This window comes from Notolabrus celidotus, chromosome 2 (assembly GCF_009762535.1).
Source record: "Notolabrus celidotus isolate fNotCel1 chromosome 2, fNotCel1.pri, whole genome shotgun sequence".
In the NCBI taxonomy this organism is placed as follows: domain Eukaryota; kingdom Metazoa; phylum Chordata; class Actinopteri; order Labriformes; family Labridae; genus Notolabrus; species Notolabrus celidotus.
In genome coordinates, this window is record NC_048273.1 from 37,875,029 (window position 1) to 37,896,587 (window position 21,559).

Genomic DNA, 21,559 nt, shown 5'->3' on the forward strand with positions numbered 1-21,559 from the left:
AACAGTCCTACCGGAGCTGCACACATCGATCCATGTGGTTGGCTTTTAGTTGGCATGAAGCCGGACTCATTAAAGGCAACATGAAAGTCAGTTTTACTCTCAGTCGCTGCCAATAAACACAGTAAGAGCAGAGCTGTGCAAGAGGCAGGAGGACAACAGTGAAACTTCAGAGGAAACACTGTGAAGTACCAGAAGCTTTTAACATGAAGAGAGAAATCCACTTTATTACTATACAGCACCAGCCACCAGAATCCTTTTGTTATAGAGGTCTAATTTATTTCTGTTGAGTATCCACTAACCTCTGTGTCCTCTACTTTAGATTTTGTGAGTTTCAACATTTTGAAGATGTCAAGAACTCCAAAAGCACGAGAGGAAAAGTGTGGGCAGACAAAGTCATTTTAATACCAACAGAAAATTAAAACCAGATAACAGCCAATATTTCTCTCAAGAGGCAGGAGCCAAAATATGATCCTGTGTTGCTCTTTCTAAGGTGCCGTCTGTGAAGAGTCTATAAAAAGCAACATAAGAATCTATTCACGGCTACTTGATTATCGACTGATGCTTTCTAATCAGGCTGAAGGAGGAACTTTTGGGTTGCCATGTTGTTAATAATCCCTTGAGGGATACACCCTTAGGTTATATCAAGGTATCTTTCCGTCATTTGTGGTGTCAGTTATATACTGCAGTAGAAAATATGTTGATATGTCTGTGCGTCAGACCAGAGAGATGTTGTAATTTCTGAGAGCTTTTACTGTCAGGTATGTGTTTACTGTCTAATTAAGTGGGAGTTACAGCACTTAGAGCCGCTCGCCTGACCACGAGTCAGCCACAGCCGGCTACTTTTAGTCATCTTAAACTTAAGACAACTGAGTCATCACTTCAAACACTTTCAAGTTAGTATTGAAGTACGTAGAGCCATTGTAGTGGTGACGTAAATTGCTGATGCACTTGGCGTCAATCAAACTAAATCAAGCTGTTCCAGCACATAGTCTGTGTTTTAGTCCCAGACAGATGGTAAATGGTAAATTAATCTGTACTTATACTGCTCTTTTCTAGCCTTTCTGACCACTGAAAGGGCTTTTACATTACTCTTCATGTTCACCCAATCAAACCCATTCACTCACTGATGGTACAGGCTGCTATATACAGCCATGCCAAAAGTTTTGAGAATGACACAAATATTACATTTTCACAAAGTCTGCTGCTTCAGGGTTTTTAGGTGTTTTTGTCAGATGTTTCTATGGTATAATGAAATACAATTAGAAGCATTTCATAAGTATCAAAAGCTTTTATTGAGAATTACACAGAATTCATGCAATAAGTCAATATTTGCAGTGTTGACCCTTCTTTTTCAAGACCTCTGCAATTCTCCCTGGCATGCTGTCAATCAACTTCTGGACCAAATCCTGACTGATGGCAGTCCATTCTTGCATAATCAATGCTTGGAGTTTGTCAGAATTTGTGGGTTTTTGATTGTCCGCCCACCTCTTGAGGATTGACCACAAGTTCTCAATGGGATTAAGATCTGGGGAGTTTCCTGGCCAAGGGCCCAAAATCTTAATGTTTGTTCCCCAAGCCATTTTGTTATGACTTTTGCTTTATGGCAAGGTGCTCCATCATGCTGGAAAAGGCATTCTTCATCACCAAACTGCCCTTGGATGGTTGGGAGAAGTTGCTCTCGGAGGACGTTCTGGTACCATTCTTTATTCATGGCTGTGTTTTTAGGCAAGATTGTGAGAGAGCCCACTCCCTTGACCGAAAAGCAACCCCACACATGAATGGTCTCAGGATGCTTCACTGTTGGCAAGAGACAGGACTGATGGTAGCGCTCACCTCGTCTTCTCCGAACAAGCCTTCCTCCAGATGCCCCAAACAATGGGAAAGGGGATTCATCAGAGAAAATGACTTTACCCCAGTCCTCAGCAGTCCAGTCCCTGTACCTTCTGCAGAATATCAGTCTGTCCCTGATGTTTTTACTGGAGAGAAGTGGCTTCTTTGCTGCCCTCCTTGACACCAGGCCTTCCTCCAAAAGTCTTCGCCTCACTGTGCGTGCAGATGCACTCACACCTGCCTGCTGCCATTCCTGAGCAAGCTCTGCACTGGTGGTGGCCCGATCCCGCAGCTGTAACACCTTCAGGAGACGGTCCTGGCGCTTGCTGGACTTTCTTGGGCGCCCTGGAGCCTGTTTGGCAACAATTGAACGTCTCTCCTTGAAGTTCTTGATAATTCGATAGACGGTTGACTGAGGTGCAATCTTACTCGCTGCTATAAACTTCCCTGTTAGGCCCTTTTTGTGCAATGCAATGATGGCTGCACGTGTTTCCTTGCAGGTAACCATGGCTAACAGATGATTTTGGCCATGACTGTAGAGGGACTACCAGTATTAGATTATCTTATTCATACACATTCACACACCAATGAACAACAACAGGAGCAACTTGGGGTTCAGTGTCTTGTCCAACGACATTTCGGCAAACGCCAACCTTCCGATTAATAGACGTAGACGGGAGCTACGCGGACCTACGGCGTAGGCTACGCCGTCGATTCGACGCAGAAGTATAAATCAGCCTTAAGTAGACACACTGGGTAACAAGTAAGGACACACAGGAGAGGACAACAAGGCACTGGTGAAGAAAATTACAAAGGCGGGGAAACAGGCAGTAACACTAAACTTAAAGGGATATTTCAGTTTTTTTGAAGTGGGGTTGTATGAGTTACATTGCACTAGTATGGCGTTAGATTTGTGTCAAAACGGGCAAGCTTGTAAAAACATTTACACTAGCAGATAATAATATTTCACACGTGCAGATATGAACTCCTCGGTATTTAGGCAGCTGCCAGCGCGTATAAAAGCACGTCTTCAAGACTTTCTACCAAGTCTAGTCGCCCTTTCAGTTCAAGCTTTGAATTACCACACTGCAAAAATCCAGCCTTCAAAAACAAGACAAAATATAAAAAATGTGGGGTATATTACTTAAACTAAGCAAAATGATCTGCCAACAGAACAAGACAATTTGGCTTGTCAAGACTTTCCAATAGAAGTAAAAATATCTAACCTCAATGAACCCAGAAATACCTTCATATTAGTTTATTTTTACTAATAACAAGTGTATTTTCTTGATAGGAATAAAAAAATATGAGACTTCTTTTCTCAATATGTTGAAAAATATTCTTAAATGAAGTAAATGCTAGTGCCATTATCTTGACATAATCACATGCACTAGACATTAAATTTCTTGAAACCAGCAAAGTTGGAGCGTGAGATCCACAGGCGGATTGGTGCGGCGTCAGCAGTGATGCGGACGTTGTATCGGACCACTGTGGTGAAGAGGGAGCTGAGCCGGAAGGTAAAGCTTTCGATTTACCAGTCGGTCTACGTTCCAACCCTCACCTATGGTCATGAGCTGTGGGTCATGACCGAAAGGATAAGATCGCGGATACAAGCGGCTGAAATGAGTTTCCTGCGAAGGGTGTCTAGGCTCGGCCTTAGAGATAGGGTCAGGAGCTCGGAGTAGAGCCGCTGCTCCTCCGCGTCGAAAGGAGTCAGCTGAGGTGGTTCGGGGATCTGATAAGGATGCCTCCCGGACGCCTCCCTTTAGAGGTGTTCCGGGCACGTCCAACTGGGAGAAGGCCCCGGGGTAGACCCAGAACGCGGTGGAGGGATTATATCTCCCGCCTGGTCTGGGAACGCCTTGGGATTCCCCAGGAGGAGCTGGAAAGTGTCGCCGGGAAGAGGGATGTCTGGGTCAATTTGCCTGGACTGCTACCCCCGCGACCAGACCCCGGATAAGCGGAAGAAATGGATGGATGGATGGATGGAAACCAGCAAAGTTACACTAAAAACGAATTTACTTTTCTTGATAGAAAGACAAAAGTTAAGAATATATTTCTCATTATGTAGGATCATTTTATTAAAATTCTTAAATGAGCCAAAAGCTGTGGAATTCATAAATCACATTAATGCCTATAATGTGGAAGAACCTATCTGAATGTAATTATTTCTGTTTGAAACGGTCTGAAATGTTAAATGTTGAAATATTAAGTGTCAGTTTACAGTACTGTGCCAACTGTACTAATATATAGTAGTACATATTTTCTATTGTTTCATTGAAAATAAAACAGTGGATTACATTTTGCTGTCATTTGTTTTAATTGTGTGAAGAGATATAATTGTGTCAAAGTCATGATTTCTTATTTCATGCTTTAAATAAGAAATGATGACTTTAAAAAATCTGTTTTATACTTGTGAGTGTTGATGAAACAGCTTTGTAACAGTTAATATTCTAGTTTCAAGCATGTATTACTCAATACAGGTCATCAAATCTCAGTAACAAGCTGTAATATCTTACTGAGATCATTTAGGACCAAAACACTCAAAACAAGGGAAACACTCGAACATAAAAACTGCTTAGTGAGAAAAACGATCTTATCAGGCAACAAATAAGAACATTTCACCTTATCTGAGATATTCAATCTTACTTAGATTTCAGTATTTGCAGTGCATGACCTGGATGACTGAGAACTTTCAGAGACAGTTTGATGTATGGACGTGAAGGGCAGGAAAATCAATTTACTATTATGTAAAATATCCTGATACTTTGCTTTTTTGCTATATCAACAAAGGGGACCTTGTGAGAATGTGGTGCAACAGGTTCACACCAAATCAAGACAAATGGAGCCAAATGAAAACAAGAAACATCACAACCTTTATTGTTTGTGTTAATCTCTGTCTGAATGTTCTGAGAGTCTCAACAGTTCAACATTAATGACGTTCAAGTTGTCGGGCTGTACAATAAATACAGGAAATAATTTCAACAGGACAAGGAGAGGTGTTGTCCATTCCACGTAAGAGCATTTACATGATTAAACATTTTCTACATTAAATATGACTGACTGAGCTAAATCATTGAGTTTACAGGAGATCAATGTGTACACAGTACAATAGATAGTATACAATCTTTAGATAACATTCTACATCTGTTTCATTTAATCATTTCACTATTTTCCAATTTAACTGATGCTGAATTTGTTCTTCAGATTCATTCATGAGGTGTTCAGATTTGGGCAGCTGGCAAATATATTAGACATTAACCTTTAAAAAATCCCTTTCACTGGGTATTACTGTTCCTCTAAAACATCAACAGAAGTTTGGTAAACCATGGGTGAAGTGTTAAACGAATCAATCAGTGTCCTAAAGTATCCATTAAAGCAAATCATGAGAAACACGTGTTGATAATTTAGCTGTTGCTTTTTGTAAACAGACCACACACTGTAGATTTCCAATCAGTGGCCACAGCTGGAATCACAAACACCAGTTGAACACATTGAGGCAGTAGCACCACATACAGCATAATGGAGAGGGATATTTTTCAGTAAAGATACATTTCCTTCCCTTGGAGTGACTCTTTGCTGAAGACAAAAAGGTTCAAGTTTCTGACAAAGTTGTTCAAACTCAACAGGGTGACAGTGGACCAGTCTTAAAGAGCTTAATGCAACATATTTTTGGATGTTGTGTTTCACGTTTTGGTCAAAGCACCGGTGTTCTGGTCCCTGCTGGTCTGCACTTTAGTCAAAGACATTAACAAAATATGGCTGCTGTGCTTCAAACAGTGCCTGTAATCTGATCATCAATCAGGTTACTTATCACATTACAGTGAGCTGAATGCTTGAAGGAGAGGTCACATACGCACACTCACACATACACACACACACACTCACACACAGTTTCTTTGGCTCTGTTGTGGATTACATGTTCCATTTTAGTCCGACTTGTGTTGCCAGCAGGTAGCACATGCCGATCATACACGTCATTATCATCATGGGGAATCCTAATCTGTAACGAGAAAGAACAAAAAACAATTTAATCATGTGCAAACAAAATGTTCTTAATGAGAATATATCACAATCCAATATTATAGGGATGGGCACTTCATGGCAAAATACTTTTGGATAATCACGGGCATCTATTCAGTGATAATTCGTAATTGAGCGATGAGTGGCAGTCGCATTAAAGCTAGGGTTGGTAGTCTCGGAAAACCAGCATGAATTTGAATGTAGCTTTTCCTCATGACTCCGTCTAACCCCTCCCCTTCTCCCTCGGAGCTCCTCCAAAACGACGCCCCCCCCCCGCTCACATGCACGAGTGCCGCTGATTCTCGACCATATGATGGTGACTGATTCAAAACCGGTCCTCACCAAAACATTCTCATAGTGAAAGTTAAAAACACAAACAAACATGGCTGCTGTTAGCACTCACAACTATCATGCTAGCATTATCCAGTTTTACCGGTGACACGATATCAGGAGAAAAGTTATAACACATATATAATACTGTAACAGCTCTACTGTTTGTTAAACCTGTTCAGTGTAGATGTTCTTAATTCCTACAGTGTTGACGGTCAGTGAAGGCATCAGGAGAGGTGTAGAGTGTGCGAGCCGAGAGAGGAGAGACAAGAGGAGAAGTTCTTCATTCATTCAAACATTGATTGTTGTTTTGTTGGTTGGCGTGGTAACGGACGCTACAATAAATATATATTTTCTGTAGGACTTACTGAACGTCATTAATTATTCTGCTTGTTGGTGAGAGCTTTTTAGACTCTGATCCGGACTACAGTCCTGAGCAAAGCACCTCATCGGGTCAGAGGGGACAGGCCCAAGGACTGGAGAGGGGCAGTAAATAGAGTCAGGGGAAGTAGAGGCAGGAGACGGGGACTCGGAGGAGTACACGCCGGGGAAATGTACGCGCAGGAGGCGTGCAGAACGGCTGGACGGGATTTGATTGGTTTAAAATTTGGGGAGCCAAAAAACGGTGATTGGTTGGTGTTTTCCCAGGTTTACTCCGGCTGTAGATAGCAGTTTTTTTCACTCTTTTTTAAGAACACATTATGTATTGATTACCATCCGGACATAAAGATCATTTTAACCAGTATAACAAAAAGTCGATCTAAATCTGACTACCAACCCCAGCTTTAACCAGCACCGGGACGAGGTGCTGCTAGCAGACAGCATTATCATTATTTGACTCAACCTTTATGACGGTGTTTCTGTGACATTTACAGCCATGTTCAGTCTCTGCGATTATCTCCGTTTCTGAATCTCACACAAGCGGAAACCTCTGGCAGCTAGAATTGAAGCCAATGCGGAAGTGTTAAAAACTGCAATTCCTTGAGTGTCCACTTGAGGCTGGCTCCAGAAGTACAGGAAACCACATACACACCCATTCAAAGAGCCGATCTTTACAGTAGAAATAAACATGTTTACAGCCTGGTACAAAAAACAAGTGTAGCCTGGATAGCTCATTTCTCGATCGGCACACACTGTACGGGGGCTGAATTTATTCATAACACTGCAATTTCGAACATATTCAAAGTTTGAGTTTTCCATTACAAGAGGAACAGCTGGCTTGATTGAGAGGCGGGAACACTGTAGCTGTTAGCAGGGAGGCTCAAAGCCCTCCTCTTTACCTCACACTAGCTCGACATAAGTTAGGTGACATCACGGATACTACTTCTATTATTTATAGTCTATGATCTCACACCACTACACACATATTTCCAGTGACTAATGTTTTCATCTTCTTTTGCTATTTAATGCAGTTAACATTCTTCTTCTTCAGTTATTGAATGCTGTTAGCAAACAGCTTCAAGACGCTCTATAGCCACAGTCTGGCTGATATACCATATTACAACCAGGCACCAGTGAAAATGATGAAAAATTGTACTTTTAAAATAAGAGAATATTGATTTTAACTCTTCAATCTCAATAAGTGAACGAATAATTGAGCATTTGAAAATCATGTCCCATCCCTACAATATTGGTCATGATTTCAGACCTCCTACATCAGTGCACTACTAGTCATTTAATGTTTGTCAGTAGCTAATAATCACTGTTTTTCCATTACCAGAGAGTATTTTCTTTACAAGAAGAACTACATGTAGGTACCAGTAAAGAAAAAACAGTATTGGATCATGTGAACTTTAAATCACAGTCTGTACAGGTCTATTCTGGTTTCAAGCTCTGTATCCTGAGTCAAAGGTCAACACACAGAAACATCAGAAAGCACAAAATACTTTCTCCAAAAATAAGAGAGAGTTTGTTTTGGGGGAACAACTGCAAATAAAGACCTCTACCTCGCAAAGATAGCCGATGTATGCTCTGCCTTATTTCCCAACTTGTATCTTCAGCACTTTGCATTTTAGTCTGAGCTTGTTATTTCAGACCAAGGGGGGAGGGCACCTTCAAAAGTAACCAGTGCCAGGCTTAAAAACACAATCTACACCCTGTGAGTTACACTAAGCTATGTCTTAATAATGTAGAACTGAGCTTGACAAGCTTTAATCTCACCACTGTACTTTGTAAAGTTGTCTTGTAATCTCTCATTAAATCCTTTTCTTCTGTGGTGTGTAATAAGGGATTAAAGGTCTAACACAGCTACTACAGCGCTTTGTGTACCTATGAAAAGCCACTGGCCTTGTCCCTGATGTGATGTGTTTACTGTATTTTGTTTCTATTAATATAGTCACAGTCTCCTTTTTGTTCCCATGCGGTATGAATGTTTCTCTGCACACAGAGGCAGATCATCCAGAGTGTAAACGTGTAAACTGTACTGTACTGCTTTAGAAATGAAGTCGTCGTTACCAAAAAGGCAGAACAAGTTTCTTCAGCTGATAAAAAGCTGTAACACTACCTGTGTTGTTCATTGTTTTCTGGTCCAGTCTCTTACCTGGTGTGATAGGAGACTTTAGGCCAGCTCTGTCCTTATTGCCATGACTGAAGTATGTTTTTATGACGCACCAGCTGTAGATAAAAAGTAGTGGCAACCGTGCTGCACACTGTAGTATTAATTAGAATACAGGTCAGGACTCTCTCAGTCTTCCACTCTACAATTAGCATCATACATTTGAAATGTGTCCATATAGCAGACTCCAGATCTGCAGATGGTTCATCATTTGGATGTCTACCATGTCCTATATGGACACATGGCTGCTCCGAGGGCCAGAGATCTGTTTGCCCCGAGTCTCTGACACAGATCACTTTCACAGGCCAGAAAGAAAAAAGAAAGCACATTTATATTTAATGCGCCGGCTCTGAAACTCCGTCAGAGCAGCAGAAGTGCAACTATAGATGTGCCAACTGAGATATTAAGAGAACACATATCGTTAAAATATCATTTAGAGCAGATGTCGCTGTGTGTGATGATGCAGTCTGAAAAGTCAATAATAAACTCAATAAATAAGTCAGGACCAAATAAAGCAGAAAATGACTACAAACATACAGCTACTGCACATTAATGTTTATTAACTCTGCTAATCCTGCGATTGAGATTAACGGCAAAATGATAGCAGCATGTTGCTCCTAATGCACGGCCGAGTGCTATTGTGATGATAAAGTATGATTACTATAGGGTAATGGGTTTTCTGATTGGCCGGAGGCTAGGGCATCAGACGTAAACAACTGTTTTCACACTTTAGTCCTAATATATATTTCACAATCTGACACACTTTTAGCTTTTTAGTGTGAAACTGTCATCCTGCTGCTGATGTGTAATTTAGAACAGTAACCTGTCCGGTACTCATCAGACAAGAGCAGCCACAGAATTACAGAAACAGGGTTTTGGTGTTCGTTGTAACATGTGAAAAACATTTGCACTTCAAAATCATCAAAGAGGACAGCCTGCTTGGAGGCCTAACAGTTCAAAGGACAGCAAAAACAATGCAATGTCCAGTGAGATTCTCAACATGAAGGACATTTCAAGCCAAAATACTGAGAATCATTGACATCTATTTGCCGATTATTCCAATGACCAGTTGCGTGAGCCAGCAGCAGGACGAGGTGCTGTTAATAGCGGGCACTGACAGCGTCTGTCTCGATCTCTATGTCTGTGTTTCTGTGACGTGGTGTGTGTGTGTTTACATTTTATTTACTGCAGTTAGCATTCTTCTTCTTCTGTTATATAATGCGGTTAGCAAACAGCTTTAAGACACTACCGTCTGGCAGGAATACCGTATTACAACCAGGCACCGTTAAAAACGATGAAAATTTGTACTTTTAAAATGAGAAAATATTTGAAGTAACTCTTCGATTTTTACTAAGAGAACGAATATTCAAATGTTCTAAAATCATTGCCCATCCCTATATATGATAGTCACTGGCATCTCTTTGGTGATTATTCATATTCTGGAAAGAGTTTTTTGCCTTATGTTCCTGTTCTGTCTCTCTAATACAACGTGATCCTCTGATTTAGACATCGTTTTAAAATGACCTTTAAGATATGTTCAGAATATCAACTCCGGCCCTGAGAAGCTAAATAAAGTATTCAAGTCACTGATTGGACCTTAAATGCAGAGTAAATGGTAAGTGTGTATGTATGTAATTGTATGTTCATGTATTGCAATTTATTGCCACAACTATTTATAAAGTGGAAGGAATAGAATTATGCTGTATGCATTCATTATGCATGTGGAAATGTCAAATTAGTACTTGAACTAAGGATTAATGAGGCAAGTCAAGCACTTAAGCTCATTAATAATGACTTTAACTCTGCGTGGTTGTGCATTTAAATTGCTGTGGAGTTAAGCTTTCTGAGCAGTCAACTGAACCGCGTTCCAAAGGTCAGGGTGATTATCATTTTATTTACACATCACAGGTTTGAAGGGAGGTGAATAATGAGGGAAGATGCTAAAAATAATAAGGAAGTCTAGATGTGTCAGTTGGTTAAAAACGGTGTAACAATCCTTCCAGTGTTTATCAGAGAAGCTGGACTTTCCTGTGATTTCAGAGGTCTGCCCATTCATCACAAACCCCTCGAAGCAGAAACCACTTCACTCATGTTTTTATTTGTCCACATCATCATCATTTACCTTTGCAATGTCATATTCCAACATATATAATAATCCTACATATAAATCCAAATGCCTCATATGCACAGTAAACTTGTTGATTGAACATCTATCCAAAGATCTCCCTCTATGCTGATGATGTGCAGCTCTACATATCCATTCAACCCCTCTTCACAGCAACTCACTCCACCTGAACTTTCTTAAATGTAACAAATCAATCTTAAATGTAACAAATGTAACATGCCAAAATTACAATCTCAAGAAACAGCCGTACATGGCCAAAAAACCCAAAGGCAAATATGTTTTCATTTTGGTTAGCTTGTATTCTCTTTCCAGGAAGTGTCACCATGCATCCAATTGTAAAAACATAAAAATTGTGTGTGTGTGTATATATATATATATATATATATATATATATATATATATATATATATATATATATATACATATATATATATATACATATATTTATATATACAGTGGGGCAAAAAAGTACTTAGTCAGCCGCTGATTTTGCAAGTTCTCCCACTTAGAAAGATGAGAGAGGTCTGTAATTTTCATCAGAGGTACACTTCAACTATGAGAGACAAAATGAGAAAAAATCCAGGAAATCACATTGTAGGATTTTTAAAGAATTGATTTGTAAAGGATGGTGAAAAATAAGTATTTGGTCAATAACAAAAGTTCAACTCAATACTTTGTAACATAACCTTTGTTGTCAATGACAGAGGTCAAACGTTTCCTGTAAGTCTTCACCAGGTTTGCACACACTGTAGCTGGTATTTTGGCCCATTCCTCCATGCAGATCTCCTCTAGAGCAGTGATGTTTTGGGGCTGTCGCTAGGCAACACGGACTTTCAACTCCCTCCACAAATGTTCTATGTGATTGAGGTCTGGAGACTGGCTAGGCCACTCCAGGACCTTGAAATGCTTTTTACGGAGCCACTCCTTCGTTGCCCGAGCCGTGTGTTTGGGATTATTGTCATGCTGGAAGACCCAGCCACGTTCCATCTTCAATGCTCTCACTGATGGAAGGAGGTTTTGGCTTAAAATCTCACGATACATGGTCCCGTTCATTCTTCCCTTAACACGGATCAGTCGTCCTGTCCCCTTTGCAGAAAAACAGTCCCAAAGCATGAGGTTTCCACCCCCATGCTTCACAGTAGGTACGGTGTTCTTGGGATGCAACTCAGCATTCTTCTTCCTCCAAACACGACGAGTTGAGTTTTTACCAAAAAGTTCTATTTTGGTTTCATCTGACCACATGATATTCTCCCGATCCTCTTCTGGATCATCCATATGCTCTCTGGCAAACTTCAGACGGGCCTGGACATGTACTGGCTTAAGCAGGGGGACACGCCTGGCGCTGCAGGATTTGAGTCCCTCTCGGCGTAGTGTGTTACTGATGGTAGCCTTTGTTACTTTGGTCCCAGCTCTCTGCAGGTCATTCATCAGGTCCCTCCGTGTAGTTCTGGGATTTTTGCTCACCGTTCTCATGATCATTTTGACCCCACGGGATGAGATCTTGCGTGGGGCCCCAGATCGAGGGAGATTATCAATGGTCTTGTATGTCTTCCATTTTCTTACTATTGCTCCCACAGTTGATTTATTCACACCAACCTGCTTGCCTATTGTAGATTCACTCTTCCCAGCCTGGTGCAGGTCCACAGTTTTCTTCCTGGTGTCCTTGGACAGCTCTTTGGTCTTGGCCATGGTTGAGTTTGGAGTCTGAGTGTTTGAGGCTGTGGACAGGTGTCTTTATACAGATAACCAGTTCAAACAGGTTCCATTAATACAGGTAACGAGTGGAGGACAGAAGAGCTTCTAAAAGAAGAAGTTACAGGTCTGTGAGAGACAGAAATCTTGCTTGTTTGTGGGTGACCAAATACTTATTTTCCACCATAATTTACAAATCAATTCTTTAAAAATCCTACAATGTGATTTCCTGGATTTTTTTTCCTCATTTTGTCTCTCATAGTTGAAGTGTACCTCTGATGAAAATTACAGACCTCTCTCATCTTTCCAAGTAGGAGAACTTGCAAAATCAGTGGCTGACTAAATACTTTTTTGCCCAGCTGTATATCTGAGTTCTAACCAAGCCACAAAGTGAAGTATTGAATATTAAAACCAATGCAGAAGATCCAAGATGCAGTTCCTAGGGGTGCAACAATACACAAAATTCACGGTTCGGTTCAGTTCGGTTCGATACGTTTTTGATACAGAGAAAGAGAAATTTCCATCCCTTTTTTTTACTTGTAGTTTATTGAAATTACCAACATTTGTTTCAGCTCAAAAGCACAGTTTTTAAATTAAATTAAATGTATTAGGGTCATCAGATCCGGTGTCGTGACGGATCGGAAACGGACGAGACCCGCGATCTGGTGAAATTTGGACGTTAGTGAGAAACTTTCTCTGCTTTTGCAAAGCTTGTTCAACTAAATTAGTGCTATCAAAGGCTCCAGTATCAGCGTCCAGTTATAGGTCCCCATATTTGATAAACTGTGTGGGATCATTAGTTCCAGGACCGAGTCAGAAAGTAGCTTAAACTGCAGAGGAATCAGACTCAAAATAAAACACAGAGCTCACAGATTCCTCTGATTGCCAGTCTAATAAATACAGAAAACATGTTAAAGTGGTCATTTTAGCTTCACAAGGTCAAGGCCTTTGAATAGCCCATTACCATTAACAAAGACCACTGTGATTTTTATCTTTGTGGAATGAATGTCCACTCAAGATGGATAGAGTTCCAAATCTCTAAACTGTAATAATAATCAGACAAGCAGAGGTCACCTCTACATGAGTGAATCTCTTTGCTGAGAAAATCCCATTTCCCCATCACAGGCACAGCGTGAGGGGACAGAGGGCAGATGAAAAACTTTCCACAATACAGCACAGAGAGGAACAAGGTGATCTCACACATTGATTTAGCTGCATATGATGGAAACTCTGTGAAAGTCCAGATGTAATCTCAGAGACTTCCTTTAGATAAACCAGAGGGACTCCTTTGTCTGATTATGGGGTCTGTAAGCTTGAACCAGGACATCACTGCAGCCTCTGACAAAGCTTGACCTTTCATATTCAACGAGCACTTTGACTTGCAAAATGCTCTAACTTTCACAGTCGAAGCTATATGTTAGGACAGATTATTCTTTCTGTGCCTCCAGGCTTAAATATGATTTTTCCATAATTACACTGTATGTAATTAGGGAACACACCTGCAGTCTTTAGTGCAAGGGAACATTGTGACTAACACAAGTCTCCTCTGCAGATGCAGGGAGCCGTATGAATGGAAATATTAATTCAGTCACATTGTGTTGATATAATGAGTTCCCCTCCTCTTCTCTGACTCAGGTCACGATGTTCAATGTGATTTGATTTTATTTGTTTACTGCACCTGTTGTAGCTGCTCAGTTGCTGCTCAGTGAATGGCAGACCAGGAACTCTACCAAGGAGAAAATCCAAACTAAGAAAAGTTATCTGAAGCCTGATTTTCTGTGGTGATTTGCTTTATGATTACTTTCTTTCCTATGATTGCGCAATCATCTTGGACACAGGAGCATGGAGAATATGACCAAGCTAACGAGGTTTCTGTATGTTAGTCTGCCTGCAGCCTGTCATTAGCCAGCGGGAGGGAGAGAGACTTAGCAACTATTTAAAGGTTAAAACAAGAGTTTACTGCCTCACACATACAGTTGATATCAAAAGTCTACACACCCCTGTTAAAATGCCAGGTTCTGTGATGTAAAAAGATGTATTCTTTATTTCTATAGCACTCTTCTAAACAAAGTGCTTCACAGCAAAACACACAAATAAACAAAGAAAAGAAAAAATATATGTATATCTATATAAAAATAATAATAATAATCATATGGCACATGATGGCACATAATATGATTCCACCAGTGACCATGTTTGAGATGAGTTTTCAAATGCTGTATGGTTCATACTTAAGACTATAGCACAGCCAGAAACATACAGGCATTAGGTATCGATTAAACAGATATAAAAAAGTCTGTCAATAAAACATTTCTCAAAGATCCTTTTGAAAAAGAAAGAGTTGTGGTTTCTTTTGTATTGCTGATATTTTGTTGAATTTCTGGTATTTTTAAATCTTCTTTCATTTTAATTTCGTGCTGAGTTTATGTAATATAAGTGTACAAGTGTCTGTTAATGAGTAAAGCTCTTTTTCAAAGTTGATATCTAGCATTCCACATGTAAAGGGAATTATTTATCTTTTGCAGTGGTTTTCTTTATTATCATATTCCTCTTCTCGCTACCTTCAGAAACATGGCGTACACCCTATCAAGCCCCATCAAGCTGGACCATTTAGAGCCAGTCCTTTTTATCAGTCCCGAGGTTAAGGGTTGGAGGGGAGGAGGTTGATCAGGACTTGGAGGCATGAGAGAAGCCACAGGGAGCATACCAGCGAACCGCTGAGCTATTCAGAGCCCCTCATTTTCCTTTGTGATGGTCCATCAAAAAGGCATCCAGGTCCCTGTGGGCTCATCTGGGCTCTGAATTGAAGCACCTGATACATCAGCAGCAGCTGCCTGGAGTCTCAGATACACTTTATTCCCCTTTACCTGCCTCTGTGAACAGCTGTGACCCCTGACACAGACAGCCAATTACAGGCACTGCTTCAGCCCACAGCAATGCTTCTGTCCAATCACTGTAGAGACTACTAGACTGTGAGGCTGCCACTGTTTTGATCCATTTCAATCAAATCCCATGATGAACAATCCTCAGGCTTTTCAATGCTATAACTAATTTGTCAACATATGGTACCATAACTAAGTGTGATGACAATCCACTAAATTGATTTTTACTGGAACATTGAGGCAGGGTGAGAAGGAAACAAATCTCAGAGCGGCTCCAGCATCAAGGCATCATCAAAAATTTATCCTGTCAGAAACTTCAACACTTCAAACAGCTTTCAGGCAATCCAGGCCTTAGTCTTTATTCAGAGCTGCAACGAGTAATCCATTGATTGTCAGCTATTAAACTAATCATCAACTATTGTGATTATCAGTCACTGTGTGTATTTTCTTTCAGCAGTTCTACAAAGGAGAGACAATTTAATTCCTTAAGGCTTCTTAAATGGTTCCATTTTTCAAACTGTTGAGACCCAAACCGTCCAATATCAATCACTGATTGTTTATCACAACAATCAACCATCAACAATCAGAAAATGAAGTAGAAACTCTCAGATTATAGTTTCAGAATCATGAATATCTTCCATTTTTTATAACATAAGATGAATATGTCATCTTTGGTTTTGGTAAACTGCGATCAAAACGCCTCCAGCAGTAGCCAAACAGTCAATCCTGAAATAAATAGACTAAATATTAAAAAATAAATATAAACATATCTGCAGCCCTAGACATTAGTAATGTCAGTCTGGACTAAAGGGATGACAAGGGATTTGCTTAGTCGAATCTGATCATCAGATTTTGCCCATAGTCGATGAATAGTGGAATGTTTGTTGTTTTTCCTTATTGACCCAAAGTCTGCATGATGGTGACCGCATGACAATATTACACATAACCCTTTACAATTAAGAGACTCATAGCTTAAAGTAAAAGGGACAACAGAATATTAGAAGTATAAAACTTTGATTTTTTAAATCTATATTGCAAAAACAACGAGGTGATGAAGGAGAGAAAACTCAAATAAGACCACCATCAGTTAAACATGGAACAACGCTCCACTATAGAGAAAGGAATCAGGAGATATTTAAACAGTGTTCACACAGAGGAGAGCAGCACTGCAGAGGGTAGTTTGTCCAACTTAAGGCTAAACATTTGTATAATGTTCAAAATCAAACCTGAACCAGCTAAAGGGTTTTTAAATCTCTTAACAGAACCTTTTAAAACAGTCTTTCATCACTTCTTTGTCCACTTGAGTCTTTTCAAACTATATGTGAGGAAAACCATCGTGTGTACGGGCAGAAGTGCGCTCCTTGCTCTGTTGACTGTAAATCCTGTCTTTGAGAATATCCTCTCTGATGGTGTGGAGGTGGATGGGATGCTATGGATTGTTTTTGAGGCTTCAGACAGCTTTGGGTATCCCTCCTTGTTCTTTTGGCCCCGTACAGTTTTTGTGTGGTCCGGTAATCCTTGATCTCACAGCCCTCTTCATGAAGCTGCTCCTCATCTTCATCACTAGTTTTTAGAATCAACTGAAGTTTTATTTCCTGACATTTTGAGCTGCCATGAACGTAGAAAGATTTAAAGGCCCGCTGAGGTACGTCTGCTCCACAGCTCCCGCTAAATGGGAGAGTCCACCTTTAATTACCAGGGGAGATTTAATTACCACTTTAAGGAGATTTAACACTTCAAGAGCTGTTCTCAGAATTACTTTAAATAAGTCTATATTTATATCAAAACAGGATATATGAGACACTATTTTTACGGGAAACAGGAAAATAATGTAAAATTAGACATTGAGCACCCCCATGGTTTGAATGGAATGATCCACGTTTCATATGCAAATATTCGACTATGAGATTGGCAGTCGAGTAAGGCTCGTTAGAACGAATCGTCCAATATTCGACTATTTGGGGTCACCCCTAGTAAAAATCAAAGAGTTACTTCAAATATGTTCTCATTTTAAAAGTATAATTTTTCATGGTTTTTACCGGTGCCTGGTTGTAATACGGTATTCCCGCCCGGCGATGGCTATAGAGCGTCTCAAAGCTGTTTGCTAACCGCATTAAACAACAGAAGAAGAAGAATGCTTACTGCATTGAATCGCAAAAGAATAGGAAAACAAGTTGCAGCAATTTTCTCTGCTTCTGAATCTCACACCACTACACAAGTATTTCCAGAGACTGAGCATGGCTGTAACATGTAAACACACATGCCATGCTGCGTCATAGAAACACCGACATAGAGATAGAGACAGACATTATCAGCGCCCGCTACTAGCAGCACATCGACCTGCTGCTGGTTAACGTGACTGCCACACAAACGGCTGACAACAGATGTCGAATAATATTTTGGCTTGAAATGCCCATCCCTATATTCCACTCTTTAACCTAGAACAACTCCTGGTGGTGAGGCAGTGAACAGGGACGTCTACCTGACACTCCCTGCAGCTGCTCGCTCCCCATGTTTTGTCTCCACAGCCAGAAGCTTGCTTTTTCGTCCTCCTCTCACAGCTCCTGGTTGCCTTGTGCAACCTAGCTCAGACCAGATACCAAACTTAGTCCTTTAAATCTGATTTGGCTGTTCAACATGAGGCTTTGACTTTTTGTTCCTCTTTTTCAGAGCTGCACTAAACTCCTGCCCTCATCAGAGTCACCTGAAAGACTTGAATCAGAGTTTTCTAGAAGTGCAGGCTGTGGAAGGAGATTTAAACATTAACTCTTTTCTTTTTGTGCCGCTGTGTTTTTTTAACTGTAACATTTTAACTAGAGGATTCCAGTCTTCAAAAACATAGACCTCAAGTTGTATCAAACTTTTATTGCCCTGGGGGAATTTTCCTCGCACCAAGAAGAGAAAAGCATAAATGTCAAAGACATCAGCAACCACACCAGACGAGTTATCAGACTCACGCTGTGCTAAAGTGAGCAGCAGCTCAACTTGTATCCCCTTAAAGAAAGCCAGAAGGCTTCACTTTAGTTTTTACAGGTTTGAATTACTGTGTTTGTTTGTTTCTGAGAGGAGAAGACCTCTGCTCTTCTTCTGGCTCCTGGTAAAGAATACTGATGGAGTAGCACTTTTGAAGCAAGTTCACACAGGCAGGACTAACAGGACTTCCTCTGTCTCACTGAATAAAGCGACTGACTGTTAAAACTCAGGCCTTTTATTAGCTTTCATTATTTAATTGAACAATCCAAGGATGAGACCCAGGATAATTCAGCTCCTGTTAAAAGTCTTAACACAGAACACTGAGAGGCCACTTTCAGAGCTTAAATACGGCGCTGCTTTCAGTCCTGGATATCTGTTCTGCAATAATGCCTCTATAAAAGCATTTTAATATTTGATGAAGCAGAAATCAACTCTGGTTCTTCTTGATGATATGAATTGTAGACCTCTAGAAGCAGCCTAACAACATCCCACAAGTGAAAAGGAAGACAGGATCTCAGAGAAACAGCAGCTCCTCCTGCAGCAGTGATTCATCTCCGTCTCAGTCACTCTCTAATGCAAAGACGTTTTTTTGTAGCCTCGGCTTTCACCACATGATTCTGTGATGCACATTCTGTGAGGAAGGTGGACATACAATGAATGCTTCCATAAGCATCAGACAGTATGTCGGCACTGACGTGACAGAAAGTGTAAAAGCAGAGCTTCATGAAATCCGAACCTGCAGATTCAATATATAATCAGTGAAAGAACAAACCATGAGAAGGAATGTTCTCTTTCTGTCTGATTTCATCAGAACAAATAGTACACTTAGTGCCTCCGTTAATTTAATGACCTGCTATTTCACTGTGATTGCTTATTAAATTTAATCAAACTCATATTCATCCGTCTTTCAACATCACTGTCCACTTCCTCTTCTGCAACAAGTAAAGGATGTCTGGCTGTTTCATCAGCAGATTGATAATTATTAGTGAGCAGGTGGTGACTGTGGAAGCAGCCCACTTATCGTCCTTGAAATAAAAGGACATTTTTCACCATCACTTGGATTCACCAGAGTTCTCAAATCAAGCCTTCTCCGAGTGTTTCACTGAGTGTCTATTCAATCAGTCACACACGTTTGACTGTTCATGATTCGCCAAGACTCAAAGTCTGACGCCTCTCTCTTTGGATTATTGAGCCCATTTTGTGACTTCTTTCAGTCATGCAGTAAACATTTCTCTGTGCCCTTACAGTGTCACCGTGGAGGACACACACTGAAATCACTGCTCAGAACAGACCACATTAACTCATGTCTGCCGGGCGCTTTTCATCAGATTGTTAACAGACAGAAATATGTGTGCTATATATATTTTAAGCTGGGTCAGGTGGTTATCCTTAAAGGACCTGACCCGACTTATTCCTAACAAAAGCCAGAAACCCTTTCAAAGAGATTCTTAAAGGACCAAGATCTTGTAGAGTGTGGATATCAAAAAATAAAGAAGGAAAAAGACTGATGAGAGAGTTTAAAGGTGACATATTGTGCTCTTTTTCATCAATATATATTGGTCTAAGAGGTCCCCAAAACATGTCTTTAAAGTTTATGCTCAAAAAACCACTTTGAAATCAGATTTTGGTCTGCCTGTAAACTCCTCTTTTTCAGCCCTGCTCAGAACAGGCTGTTTTCTGTGTCTGTGCCTTTAAATGAGAATGAGCTCTCTGACCACGCCCCCTCAGGAAGTGGATGTGGCCTCAGCTCTCCAGCACGTTGATCTAATGTTAACATGTTGGCTGAATATACACGGCTGCTCACAGACCCGCGTTACTTCAACCCTCTGAATCTGATCCAGAACCTGATCCTGACGGAAAGGCGCCTGCAGCAGGACCTTTCTGAACCCTTGGTCACAGATTTAGTGTTTCTTGTTGTTTTATTTGTCAGTATGTCGACGTGTGTCTTGGTACACAGCTACCAACATGTAGCTATGTGGCTATGCTAACTAGCGCTAGCACTTATCCATGATAAATAAAAATCATCCAGTAGATCTTCAAATCTGCAGACGTGGGGAGTAAAACCGACCTTTGTGTTTATTAAGACAGCCTACAACTAGCATGCCTCCCTCCTAAGCTCCTTGTTAGCACACATGTGTGCAGGTAATGAAAAACGGAGGAGGGATTCAGTATTATTTTATACAATCTATGGGCTGAACAAGCTCCGAGCTCTGACTTCTGTTACAGACCGGATATTGTTGTGACGTAACAAAAACACTGAAGTCTGAAACGGCTGGTTTCACACACATTTACAGAAAGGTGGAGAAATCAGAACAGGGGCAGAATTGATTTTTTTCATTTTCGGGGGGTTTGTGGACATGCCAGGGACACATATTTCAGGTAGAGAACCATTAAAAGGTCCATTTTGCATGATATGTCACCTTTAATGTCCACGCAACATGCAGCGTCCCTCCAATCATTAACAAAGACATCTGAAGTAAAGAGTGAAAAGAAGTTATGAATAAGGACAGAGAGAAATAGAGAGACTACATGTTCAAGAACTCAGAATTAGGGCCACTGTCTGTCAAAGAGCAGGGAAGCTTCTGACACGTCACACATTTCAATGAAGCGGACTCTGGGGGAAAGTTGGATATTTGTCATTCTGGATCTCAGACTTTTGGCATTTCTCTAAATTTTCTGAAGAACTTCCACACACATTGTTGGCATCTCCAAGCCTGACATGTGATGGACATTAGCATGTAGGTGTTAGCCCCTGGGATCAACACCAATGCTTTAGTCTGACATAAACTGAAGAGACATACTAGAATAAAAAGCAGGGGTTAATTCAGTTAGGGCTGCCCAGGGCTGAGCTCAATTTACCCTGACACCCCTCTGTGTCATCAGGGGACTTTTAACTTTGCACATCAACAGGAGTGTTTATATCTTTGATCTTCACACGATCTAAATCATTCAAACAAATATTCAAAACAAAGCATATTATATTCATAGCTGGAAGACATATAAGACCCAGAAGGTGAAGCACTACTTGGGAACATGAGAACTTTTAGGGGACTCCCTGTTTCTGTCAGTAGGCTACTGTAACATGCAGATAAGTCCGTTGTGTTTCAGTGGAAGGTAAGTTAAGAGGGAACAAAACTCAAAAAACTAACA

General features: G+C 40.6%; 1 protein-coding gene across 1 annotated transcript in view; it reads right to left on the minus strand.

Moving 5' to 3' along the window:
* Nucleotides 1-4,683: 4,683 nt before the first annotated feature.
* The window catches only part of oca2 (oculocutaneous albinism II), a 106,260-nt gene continuing 89,384 nt past the window's right edge, over nt 4,684-21,559 (minus strand). Inside the window, exon 26 of the mRNA XM_034676866.1 lies at nt 4,684-5,833. Coding sequence (XP_034532757.1) covers nt 5,746-5,833 — 88 coding nt within the window. The 3' untranslated portion in view covers nt 4,684-5,745. The remainder of the gene's footprint in view (nt 5,834-21,559) is intronic.